Here is a 13,265-nt window from a genome sequence, read left to right as displayed (position 1 = left end):
GGGGCGGGACCCACGGGGTGCCGTGCGCGGTGCCAACGGCCAATCAGCGCACCGTATGCTAGGAGCTCTACGAATCAGCGCTCGGCTGTGGGGCGGGGCCCGTGACGCAAGGGGAGGCGGGGCTGACCAGAGGGCGCTTTAACTCCTTCCTCTCCAGAGACCCTCGTTCTACGGAAGACTCCGAAAGCGAGGGGCTGAGTGGGAGGTCCGAAGCGGGCAGCAGCTGCAGGCTCCTCCCCGCCCAGGAAGTGGTCGCCCCCGTCCGTCTCTCCCAGAGACCCGTTGGGGCGGAATGCCTGTGGTCCCACCACGTGGCCCCTACCAAGCACGCCTTGGCCTTGGAGCATCCACGCACATGCCTGGTTTCTTGGACCCTGGCCTGAGGCTCCTTAGCGTAGGGAGCTGTGGACCTGATTCAAAAAAATATTGTGATAACCCTACGAACATATTCATTGGCTTTCTTTGTAACCCTGTGCGCCTTGTCTTGGGCATTTAGAAGCGTTAATGTGAGCTGGGGTCCTTAGGTCACCAGACTGCAGAGGGATGGGGGGGGGATAGAGCGCCCCTCCTGAAGTCTGGAAGACTCTTCTGTCTGAGCTCAAATCCTGCCTCAGACGATTACCTGGTGTGACGCTGGGCAAGTCGATTAACCCCATTTGCCTTAGTTTTCTTATCTGTAAAATGAGGTGGAGAAGGAAACGGCAAAGCGCGCCAGCATCTTTGCCAAGAAAACCCCAAATGGGATCATGAAGTGACGTCATCTGAAATGACACAACAAGAACCCTTGCTCTAAATCACTTATCTGGGGAGAGGAGTCAGCATTTTTGCCTAGTTCTCCCAACACACCTCCATAACAACCTAGACAAACGTGGGACCAAATTCCTATCAGGAAAACCAAGAAAAAATCACGGTGAGCCATTTTTTCCAGTCTAGAACTGCTTGGGAAGACAGACAGAGAGCAGTGGGGGCTGACCAGGAGCCCATTGGGGTAGTGGCAGCAGCAAGGCTGGAAACATCCCAGCACTGAGCACTGAAAGAGAGCTAAGAACACTAGAACAGGAAGAATGGAACTGAAAAAATCAAAGAGGACCCCTAAGCTAGTACTCAGAGCGGGAATGGGTTTACATGTAATTAAAAAAAATAAAATATAAAAGTAAAAAAACAAGAGTGAGGCTGGAAAATAAAGGGGAAAGTAAATAATTTGATCCTAAAGAGTTAATAAGGTGACAGGGAAGCCAAGACACAAACACAGAAGACAGTGGCTTGAAAACATCTACAAGCTAAACCTCAAAGAAAAATGCAGATTGGGCTCAAGTCTACAACAGTTATCTAAAGATGTTTGGAAGAGAGGCCTGGGAGCTGGGAGCTGGGGAAAGGGGGACTCCATAAAGGTGCCTCCCTTATGCTCAACTTTCAGTCTGATTAATCGCCCCTTTGTTCCCCTTCAAAGCACAAAATAGCCCCTCCCCCCCACCCCCCCCCCCCCCCGCCCCAGCCTCAACTCTGTATCTACACACACCTCAACTCCATATCTACACACACCTACCAATAATTAGAAATAATGTAGGTCTTCCTCAGGAAGCTGTCTTGTAGAGAACACAAGCTACGGTCGCTCCTGGGAGTCCAAGATGGGGCAAGTGATTGAGGGACTGGGAAAGGAAAAGCCGCCAGTGGAAGCTTTTTGTCTGGAGCCCTGGGTTCTGGTCCTGACTCTGTCATTGGTCAGCTGGATAACCTTGGAAAATGTCCTTTTCAGACTCTGGCTGTAGGAAAATAGAAAGAGGCTGGGCTAGGAATGTAGCTTAGCTGGTAGGCTAAGGCTGTTGTAGAGGCAGTTGCCCCCTGGGCTTGGTGATTTCCCTCTTTCTTCACTCACTCACCTGCTTGGAAAAAGAGAATTAGTTGGAAAAGAATCCCCAACTTAAGAGCTGTAGGGTAATTACTGAGAAAATAGCCATTACTGGGCTTACCATGAAAATTGTGAAAATGTGCAGACTACTCACTATTAACTGGGATAAGGAACCTTGATGAGGGCTTCAAGTCCCTACCTGGGAAGAATTTCAAGGAAACAGTAAACCCAAGAGTTTGTGCTGGAGCTCAGCAGTTTGCGTGTGAGGTTCTCCTGCCAGGAAGATGAAATGTCTCAGTAGCCAAGATTGAGGGAATGGAACAGGGGAGACATTCTGCTGGTTCTGGGACCAAAGTTCTGCCTTTTCTGAAAGAGCCAGAGAAAAGCCTCCCCTTTAAGCTTTAAACTAAGAAAGGAGGATAGCGCCCACTCTCTCTGTGAAAGAGATGATGGACCATAGTCCAATGGAACATCAGCTGGCAGAGTCTGTGTGTCTAGCTGAGATCAGAGACCAGCACAGCCTCATGGGAGCAGAGCAGCAACATCCCCAGGTGACATCAGTGGCCCTAGGCATCCGTAGAGGGCTGGATGCAAGGATACCTTGGCCTTATTTTCCCTACCTATATCTCCTCACACAACCCTGTTCCCTTGGGGAAGTGTTCCCCGTGGGTCCTTCCCACTGATACAGTGTGTATCATATGCCTCTAGGTTTATGGGAGAAATGGCTTGTTGCTCCTTTTCTTGCTATGCAGTTTCATTGTGTCCTGGCTTTAAATTAATTCTATCCTTTGGCTGATACGTTAATGTCTGAGGCAATAATAATATAAGCTATTTGCAAAGGGCTTTCCAAATATTGTCACATTTTCTCCTCACAACAACCCTGGGAGGTGGGTGCTATGATTAGCCATATTTTACTGATGAGGAAATTGAGACAGGCAGAAGTTATTTGCTCACTACTGAGTGACTTGTCCAGGTCACACAGCTCTTTAAGGGTTTCATGCCATTGAACTGAGGTCTTCCAGACTGCAGGTCCCCCAGTCTATTCGCTACACCACCTAGCTGTCTGCCTAGGTAAACACATTAGTGAGAGCTTGTTAACTAGTTTCAAGAGCTAGCAATATCACGAACCTGGAATACACATCAGATTTCCTGGTGAGCGGTGGGGGGAGGGGCCCCAGACACTGCATTAGTGTTTTCTTCTGTAAAGATGAGTAGCTGCCTAGGATCCTTTCTAGCATTCTATGACTCTGGTTAGAGGTAGCCCTCTCTACCCCCACCCCACAGCTCCATGAGTCTTTGACCTAAATAGGGCAGGCCAAAGAGACCATTCCCAGGCCAGACTTTGCCAGTCAGGTGAGGCATGGAACTAGCATCGGTGGATCACCATCTGGCTTCTCACTAGGGCTAAGTTTATAATTTTAGCCAGATCAGGGTGGAGGCTTCTGGGCCAAACCAGGTCAGGGTAAGGGGCCTTAGATGTTCAAGGGATAATTTTCTAGTGCCTCTAGAGGTGGGAATTAAGACCAGTTACCCTAGGAAGAGAAAAGAAAGGCAGGGAGTTAGGGGGTGGATTTGGTTTGGTTCAGGGAGCTAAAGGAGTACAGGAAAAGTCAGTCATGATAATGGGATGGGTACTTTAATGTTACCTTTCAGCCAGGCTCCAGGCCCTCTGGACATACTCCTGATCTTCTTCCCTTGGGGACTATTCCTAGAGATGGAGATCGGGTATAAATCTGTGACCCTGGGGACTTGGGATACCCACACTTTCCCCCTTGCAATGTTTTCAAGCAGATCCCCTCCCCCTCTTGCTTTTATCCAGTGGCTGGACACACAATATTTAGCCCCTTAGCACTAACCCCTGTATATGGAGGGAGGAGTGATGTTAGAGGTCAAAGTTGAGGGAAAATCAGGGTTCACAGAACCAGTTAGAATGAGAGGTTAGGGTACCCAGAGGTACTGCAGAGGTAAGAAGGAGACAAAGAACTCTTCAGCTAATCCAAGGTTTCAGCTTTCCAACTCATTGGAGATGCCAGGACTAGAGAGAGAATCAGAAACCAAAGCCTCTGAGTTGGAAGGGATCTCAGACAGAACCTTCAAAGACATGGAAGTGTCTATCTCACCTCATCTTGAACATGTCAAATCAACCAATGGATTAAAAAATATTTATTACATTTCCTATGTGCAAGAAGTCTTTATATGTTCCCTGTCCTAAAGCAGCTTACATTTGAATAGAGAATAAAGTAAGTCAATAACAAGGTATACACAAGACATACATGGAGTAGGTAAGGAATAATCTCCTAGGGCAAGGCACTAGCTAAAGGGAGCAAGGAAAGGCCTCCAGCAAAGAGAGTTCACTGAGCACCAACACAGCGTCTTCCATCGTTGGAAATAAATAGTTAGAAAGTGCTTCCTTAGATCAAGGCAAAATCTGCCTCATTACCTTCCCCTCCCTGCTCCAGCTGTCCTTCCTTCTGCCTTCTAGGGCAGAGGAGAAGGAGCCAAATTCTTCTTCAAATGTTTGAAGACAACTGTCGTGTCAATGGGCTTCTCTTCAGCATTCGATGGATCCTTATATAGGATCTTCAATCCAACCCCCCAGCCCATCCTGGTCACCCTGTTCAACACAAGCTCAAATTTGGCAATTTCCTTCCTAAAATGGGGCACCCGGAACTGAATATGATGCTCCAGAATGATCTGGCTAGAGCAAAAAACCCGGCAGGACGCTGGTGTTGGCCACCCCAGGGCTCCACACTTCACTTGAATCAACCTTAGATCTTTTGACTGCCATGTCATAGCCCAAGCCTAAGACACAGATTCTTTCCCCTACTTTCTCCACAGGGCCAGGATTACATTTAGTTACTGAGTTAACTAAGTTAATTTAGTTCATTTAATTTTGTCAGTTATCTGAGGAATTCATCTAAAATTTGTCAGCAACATTATTTGCACTGTTTTTATAGACATTTTATATTCCTATAATTTTCAAGTGAATGTCAATTACAGGAGAAATTGCTAATGTTGCTGGCTAAGTCCCTCCAAAATATTGCAAATGAAATTATTTGTGAGGAAAAGGGGCTTTCTGAGGGAGATGCCACTCTCCCTAGCATTTTTAAACATGGCAGGTACAAAGAAATATTGTCCATTGGGCATAATGGAGAGGGACTGTGGGAAGTACGGGCCTGGAGAAGCAATTTGCTACCCTTGTCTTTAGATAGTTCATCCTGAGGAAGAAAGTACAAAAAAAACATTATTCTCCCCAGTGATGAAACTATGAATATGTCATTATAATCCAAGTTTCTAAGGCCCTTGGCACTGAAGGAAGTTTGAGAGCTATCTTAGGACCACAGTACAGTATTATAGACCATTAAAATAATTTTGAATGAGGGTCCCCCTTTCTTTTCCAGTTCTTGAAACTCTACTGGACCAATCTGTATGGCCCGATGGCTGCCCCAAAACAGAGAGCAGTGAAAAGGCAAATGGAATATCCTTTTAATGTCCCCAAGGTTCAGGAGGAGTTACTGAAACTGAAAGTGGGAGTTGTGAAATGACTTCCCCCTAACTTAGAGTGGGACCCTGACTTGAGCAGAGCAACATCATAGGAGGCCCTTTGTTGGTAGGGTAGGGCTACGGGACCCTTTGTAAAAGGAGTAAATATCCTGGAACTTTGACACTGGCAGCCTACGTTCCAGGTAACCACAAACCACAGATCAGCAGTTGGGGAGAACTGCCAGGGAGCATCTGTGGAAGGACAGCTTAAGAGGAGAAAGTCCTGTTTCAAATTGTACAGATCTCTAGGGTGGAGAAAAGGAGTGTTGTTGCCCCTGTAAAGGCAAGACACAGGTCCAAGTCCTTTCTGTATTCTTTATTGCATAATTAAAACCCATTCTTCATCTCCAGTCATCCTGAGGAATATCTGGTCACTGGATCCAGATGGCTCCGGAGAAGTGAGGCTGGTGACCTGCACAGCCCTCCCTCACTCAAAACAGAGTCAAGTGCAAGTCATGTCATCATTTCTCTGATGATGTGGTCTTCTTTGGCAATGAAGGACAAGCACACAGAATCCATTCTATGTTTGATGCTTCATAAACCTAAGTGCTTTCAAAGGGACCTTGTGCTATCAATGGAGTATTACTGACATTTCCAGACTCTACCAAGTAGAGGCAAAGACAAGCTTAGAGGTCACTAAAGTATACCCTTTGCGTCACAAACAAGGATTTTTTCACTAAAACTCTCAAATCTTGTCACATGAAATGATGTCTAGCTGCTACCTAGATTTTTTTTAAACAGCCAAAAATAATTTACATTTATCCCAATCAAATATAATTTTCTTACATTCAGCCCACTGTTCTCACCTGTTGCAATGTTTTTGGATCCCAATTCTAGTTTCCTTTATTACCCTGTTTATTCACTAGACCTTGGTTCTGAATGTCACACTGCAGCGGAAAGAACTCTAGAGTCAGGAGATGTGGGTTCTAATCCTGACACTAAATGTGGGATTTTAGGCAAATCACTTGCCCCTTTCTCAGCTTCCAGCTCCCCCATCTATAACATTAGAGAGTTAGAGGAAATCTGCTCCTCTCTTCAAGACCATGATTTCAAATATACTTCCCAGCTTTGGATCATCTACAAATTTGATGATGTTTTTTCATGTTTTTTACCTAGTGGAAAAAGCACTGAATTTGGAAGTCAGATCACCTGGATTTGAGTTCTGGTTCTGCTACTAAACTAGTTGTGACATTGGGCAACTCAGCTGGTTTGGGTTTCAGATTCCTCCCCTGGGCAATGAGAGGTTTAGGCTAGAAAAATCCCTAAGGTCTCCTCTACGAGTTAATCTATTACTCAGTGAGTGGAAGTCTAAAAGGAGAAAGTAGCAGAGATTATGTTATCAGACATGAAGGACTGAAGGGTAAATCCAGCCCAGGAAAGGCAGTTTAGCTGAAGCCTGGACTGGAGTTTTCTGGAGTGGGGGCGGTCCTGCTTCAGAGCCCAGCTCACAGCTGGCTGGGAAATCTTGGGCTGTTCCATTGGCATCATGGTTAGAAAGCCCCCAGCCCCCATCCCCACCCTCCCCTTTTCTCTCCTCAGGACAGATGGAGGCTGAAGCTGTTTTCTATAGAACTTTATTCCCAACCTCCTCCCCGGGCTTTCACAATTTATACAGATAAGGAAGTGGTTGCTGGAGAGCGGGAGAGGGAAACAGCCTCCCCCTTCTGTGGCTGTCTACAATATGGAAGGCAGGATGTGTAGCAGAAAGAGCAGTGACTCAGGATCTGAGCCCCAAATCTGCCACTTATTAGCTGTGACCTCGGAGAAGGCATTTAACCACTCTGAATGTCTCCCATCCCTGCCCCCACCATAAAATGAGCCAGCTGATTCCATGATCACTGAGGGCCTTTCCAGCTCTGAATCATATTTTCTCCACTCAGACCTGGTTCCCCACTCCAACTCAGAGCACAATCAGCCCTGGAGTGGGGGGGCATGAAGGTGAGATGAATGAGCAGGGATGTATCCGGAAGGGGGATTTGGCACTCATAGGTGATGGAACTTAATCTCCTTGGCAAATGGTGGCACACCCCTCCCCCAATTCCACACTGTCTGGTTCAAGCAGGAGGAGGGACAGCCTCCTTCCTCTAAGGACAAAGACACCCTGATCCCCATGAGCCAGGGGTACAAACGCATTGGGGCCTCTTCAGTGGTTTATGGAAGCAGGGGGGAATGAATGACCTTTGGGCTGACAGACCTTTAGAGGAAGGAGCAAGTGCAGAGTCCCAGCTGGAGATCTAAGCGGGGCATCCTCACATTAGGCTCTTCCCCATCCCTTATGTCTCCCCCCCGCAACTGTAAACACAGTAACTAGAAGTATAAAATTCTAAGTTGTAAACAAAGTAACAAAATCCAAAGAGCTTAACTATAAACAAAGTAAAAAAATGTCAAAGTTCCAAACTGTAAACAAAGTAACAAAGTCCAAAATTCCATACTGTAAACAAAAAAACCCATTTTATGAAAGAAGCCTTAACAAGTATGTTTCCTCTTTTTAAGAAAATACAGAAGACAGGAAGAATTGGGTCACCAGAGGACTAAGCCTGAGGGATTTCCTGTAAACATAGTTAGGGGAGGTCACTAGTACCCCCATCTAACCATAAACAGACTGGCAGAGGGGTGGGTGGAGGGGAATGAGAAAAATCAAACCACCCCATCCCAGGCTATTACTTCCTTCCCTCCCATCCCTAAGGGAAGGGAGGGAAGAACCACTAGCCCCTCTCCTCCCCAGTTTCATAGTGTAGGGGTCTCTCCCAGCTTGGGCCATCCTGGGGGGCAGGAGGAGGACACCATGGAATGTATCTGAATAAAGGCCTGGCAGAGCCCTTCCCCTCCCACCCCACCCCAACAATGGAGGAAGGCAAGCCTTGCTCTGTAAACATTATGTCTGCTGCTTGAATAAATATTAAACTCGGCTTGGGACCGGAGGGTTATAAGGCAGTAAATGGTGGGGATGGGGGTTAGGATGACTCCACAATACATACAAACATGGAGCTCAGTATGGGGCCTGGGGACAGTCTATGTTTATCACCCCATCCACAAGCTCAGCTTGGGGTCACCTTCTCCCTAAACTGAAGGCCAGGAAAGGGGCAGGGGCAAAATGTTTTCCCCTGCCCTGTCAGCCTCAGTTACAAGAAAGGACTGAGGCATCTACTAGGCCCAGGAAAGAGCTACCTCCATCAGTCTCTGTCCTGGGAAAGAGCAGGCTCTAGAGGTCTGGGCAGAATCCCCTCAGCAGGACTTTGGCTCTCAGGCCACTAAGGGGGAAAAACAAAATAGGAAGCTATACGGTTCAAAAAAATCTTATGAACAACCAAGTCCATGTGAGGAACAGGAGAAAGGAAGAAGGTCAGACACCTCATCCTCACCAGCTTCTGAAATGAGAGAAAAAGAGCTGACAGGGAAGGCTTCCTGCGCAGGGGAGACCCTAAAGAGGAAAGGGAGAGCCCCTCAAGGGGAGGATAGGAGTGGGCTAACAGGAGAGAAGGAGTATAATGGAAAGAATCCTGGATTTATAGCTAGAAGATGTGGGTTCAAATCCTGACTGCCACTCTATAACCAACCTGAATGATCTGAAGCAAATCACTTTCCCTCTCGATAAAATGGGGGGTGGGATTAGAGGATCTCTAAGGTCCTTCCCCATTCCATGATGATCCTATGGTATGGTAGAGCTTAGGAAGAAGGGTATATGTGGACAACTTAACAGGGATAAGGGAAAAGGGAAAGACTGATGAGGCTGAAGAAAGGATCATTGGCATCAGGGAACAGGAAGAGGGGGATAAATGCAGAAAGATGGAGCCTTAGGGATGGATGGAGGGAGACGACAGACCCTGCTAGCTCCTCACTTTGTCCCAACCCAACCACTTTTCCCCAGACCAGACCAGCTCAACCTAGCCCAGGGAAGTTATGGGACAGAAAAGGTTAAAAATAAGGATAGACATCTTTCTCTCTGATTACAAAGGTACAAAATATATAAAAGTCCTCAAAGGCCCTGGCCCCTCCCCAAACACGCACCAGCATGCACACTCATGCACACACGGTGCTCAAGTGTTACAGAAAGGAAGATCCAGTTTGGGACGGGCCAGTGGGAGCCCCTCCTCTCACAAGTGAGTGGTTCTGAATGCAGGAGGAGAGAGGGAAGGGATCCTGGTACCCCAAAACTCTCCTCTATCTAATCCAGGGCTGGTAGAAAGGAGAGACCTCAAACTTGCATTGAAAATGTCTGTCTGTGCCTCCCTTCAAACCACCTCCTGCTCCTTTCACTCTGTTCACTCTTCCTTTGCTGCTGTCTGCTTCTCAGGAGTGGCCCTCACTTCTCGTGACTCTGCAAAGGACAGAAGTCAAAAAGGTAAAAAACGGTTACAAATTTCCCTGGGATCAAAGCTTATCAGTGATAAGTGATCACACAAAGGTCATTGGTGAATGATCAGAAGTCAGAAGAATGACTTATTGGGAAGATAAACAAATTAATGGAATGAAAACGTAATGAAATATTAAGTCCAAGAAATGATGAAATGACAGTTCCATAAGAAACTGAAAAGACCTATATGAACTGATGCAGAGTGAAGTCAGCAGAACCAGAACAACGTATACAGTAACAGCAACATTATAAAGAAAAACAATTCTGGAAGACTGATTCATTTTGTTTGACTGTACATGTTTCGAATGGGTTTTGTTTTTCTTGCTTTCTCAATGAAGAGTGAGGAGGTAAAAGAGACTCTGGAGCTAAAAATAAAATAAAATTGTATCTTCAAAAAGAAGACCAATTTGAGAATTCTGATCAATGCAATGATAAGCCACAAATCCAGCTGACCAAAGATTAGGCATGCTACCCACTGCTGGCAGAGAGGGGAGGGACTCAAAACGCACAATCAAACGCACATTTTTAGACATGGCCAATGAGGTACGCATTTGTTTTGACAGTTTTCTTGTCCTTTCATTCATTCTTTCTTTTTGGTTTTCATTCAATGGAAGGAAGGGATATGGGAAGGAGAGGTGGGGAAAGCCTGTTAACTGAAAAATGAAATCCAAAGAAAGAGGTCAGTTGAAGGTAAGGTTGACTAAAGAAGTCACTGGCAAGGAGACAAAGGTTGGTCAGCTTGCTTCTCACTCCCCAGCAACACTAGGGTCTCCTCTAATCTCTTTCCTCTTCTAAGGTGGAAGCTCTGTCATGGACTGGCCCTCACCAATATCCAGCTCCTATTTTGGAGAGCATTCTGTTTTGGATCCCTCTTCTTTCCTTTTTTTACACTCTCTCCTGATGACCTCATCCATTCATATGGGAGGTAGAGATGGCTCCCAAACATATATATCCCATCCTGCTCTTCAGAGTTCCAGGCCTGCCTTCTGAGTAATACAGCAGCTTACATTTAAGGTCTGCAAAGCACCTGACACTTGTTCTATCTACCATTACGCTGTTATTAAAATGTTCCTCTGCACACAGCATGCCCTAACTGGAACTTACCCCTTTTCTCAGCTTTCTGATTTCTGTTAGGGATCACCTTCTAATCACCTAGTCCTAAAATTCTCCAAGTCTTCCCTGACTCTTCCCTTTCTCTCACCCCCTGTATTCAGTAATTTCCAGGTGCTAGCTATTATATCTTTCAAACTATCCCCTAGAATTATGAAAATTCAAAACAGAAAGGGACTTCAGAAGGCATGGTATCCATTCATAGATACCTTTTGAAGGGAGGGATGATGGATGAGTGGGTAGGTGGCTGAGTGAATGAACAGATGCACACAGTGGTTCAATGGCTCTTGGTCCTCTACTTACTCTGAGTCTGGAGACAACTCTGAGATACTATGGGATGTAGCTGAGCGAGGTGTGGAGTGCCCTGGTGCTGAGGCTGTGGCAGAAGGCGTAGCGGTGGTGTGAGGGCCTGAAGGTGTACTGGAGGACTGCACAGAGGAGGAGAGAGCTGAGGAGTTGAAGGAGGCCAGAATGGAGGAGAGAATGTCTAACTGTTCAGTGGAAGGGGCCCTGCTTGGACAAGCCGCCACATTCTCCCGTGATGGGAGACGCCTAGACAGTGGTTCTAGGTTCTCTCTTGATGGATGCCGACAGGGCCTCATGTCCAGCTGTTCTGGAGAGTTTGAGCTCCTAGCTAAACAATCCAGCTGTTCCCGAGACCTCTGACTCGTAGGCAAGAGCTGGTCCCTGGAGCCCCTGAGATGGGGCAGTGGGCTTGGCCACTCCTGAGATGCCCCAGAGTCCAAGGGCTCTCTGGACCCAAACCGGGTGGCCAGGGCATCCAGATGGTCCCTAGGTGGCTGCCTTCGAGGCAGAGTGCTCCCTCGGAACCTTGGCTCTGGGCCACCAAGACAGGCTTCTAGATGTTCCCAGGAGCCTTGTCGGCTGCTGGAGCTCTCCAGATGTTCCCGGGAGCCATGGCGACTGAGAATGGTCTCCAGATGTTCCCGGGATCCATGGCGACTGGGAATAGTCTCCAGATGCTCCCGGGAGGCATGGCGACTAGGAATGGTCTCCAAGTGTTCCCGGGAGCTATGGCAGCTAGGGACCCTCTCCAACTGTTCCCGGGAACCATGACGGCTAGCGGAATACATGGGAAAAGGGGTGGCCTCCTCCAACTGTTCCCGAGACATCTGCCGACGAAGCAGCAGATCCAACTGTTCCCGAGAGGAGTAGCGACTAGCTGGCTGGGAGAGGCTACCTGTGCCAGAATAGATGCGGCCATAGGAAGCAGCCGGTACTGCCCGGTGGCCCAAGGTGGAGGACCTATACCAGGACAGCTCAGGAGCCCCTCGAGCACTGGTGGAAGGTAGCCCATGTAGAGCCAATGGGTATTGCAGTCGATTCTTCAGTATACCTGGAGGTGCAAAGGGTATAAGCTAGTGGCAGCTGGGGGATGTACATGCCAAAGGGACAACAGGGTCCCAGAAGGCCACTTCAGGGGATGAATGTCTGAATCTCTATCATCCCCTCAAAGGCAACCTGGAAGAAGACACTTTCAGGAAATGGGAAAAAAGATTTTAGAGGCACTATGAGAGTACCAAGTGTTTTCAGGAGGACATCTGGTAGGGTATCCCAGAGGTTTCTGAAGAAGGTATCTTAGGGTAGTAGCGGGGAAGGTCTGGGACTCTAAGGGGATGATTTTAGGGGAAGTTCTAGGGAACTTTAGGAGGAGAATTTGGGGTGACAGGACCCAAGGATCCTTAAGGGAAGAGTCAAATCTAAGAAATTCCAGAAAGAGTCTAGAGGTAAGTGCTTCCAGCCCACTTTCAAAGCTGATCTTGAAAAAGAGGGTTGTTACTAAGAGAGTTTTAGGGTATGTGTGTGGGGGTTGGGGGAAATCTGAGGGAATTCCAAGGGAAAGGTCTGGGTGTTGGGTCAAGCACCCCATAGGGAAAGACTTTGGAAGGGTACCAGGGACAAATCTTGGAGCCAATCTGTAGGAATCCTGAGATGGATGGCATAGGAGGTCTAGAGAAGGGCCTATAGGTCACAGTGGATGGATCTGGTAGGAAGAGGATTCCCAAGAGGAAGATGGGAGGGCTCATGAGGGTTAGCCTACTGTGCTCTTCAATCCTCTGACCTTTCCTCTGTCGCTGGGTGTGGCTGAGCTGGGTGTGGCCGATTGTGTTCTCATCCCCACTGGTCAGTGCCAGTTCAGTCTGGTTATTGTTGGCTGCGTCCTTGCTGGTATCCAGCCCCAGACGACGCTCAGATCCCCAGGTCTGCAGGGAGCAGGGATGTACCTCACAATCCCCCAAGGCTGGCCAGTACGATAGTAGATCATTACCATCCACATCTGCAGATGGGGATTTGGGTTACATTCTGACCAACTTCCTCATGACCCCTAACAGGTCCCCCTAGCCATGAGCATAATTCAACTGAGGGAAGCCAAGGCAGAGATGAAAA

At 47.5% G+C, this 13,265-nt stretch overlaps 1 protein-coding gene across 1 annotated transcript in view; it reads right to left on the bottom strand.

The window, feature by feature from the left end:
- Window positions 1–6,950: 6,950 nt before the first annotated feature.
- CELSR3 (cadherin EGF LAG seven-pass G-type receptor 3) overlaps window positions 6,951–13,265 on the bottom strand; it is a 41,454-nt gene continuing 35,139 nt past the window's right edge. The window contains exons 34-36 of the mRNA XM_072599084.1: window positions 12,940–13,155; window positions 11,160–12,213; window positions 6,951–9,710 (exon numbers count right to left, since the gene is read on the bottom strand). Of these exons, the coding sequence (XP_072455185.1) occupies window positions 9,683–9,710; window positions 11,160–12,213; window positions 12,940–13,155 (1,298 nt within the window). The 3' untranslated portion in view covers window positions 6,951–9,682. The remainder of the gene's footprint in view (window positions 9,711–11,159; window positions 12,214–12,939; window positions 13,156–13,265) is intronic.

The sequence above is a fragment of the Notamacropus eugenii genome, chromosome 1 (genome assembly GCF_028372415.1).
Source record: "Notamacropus eugenii isolate mMacEug1 chromosome 1, mMacEug1.pri_v2, whole genome shotgun sequence".
Classification (NCBI taxonomy): domain Eukaryota; kingdom Metazoa; phylum Chordata; class Mammalia; order Diprotodontia; family Macropodidae; genus Notamacropus; species Notamacropus eugenii.
This window is presented reverse-complemented; position numbering and strand designations above follow the sequence as displayed.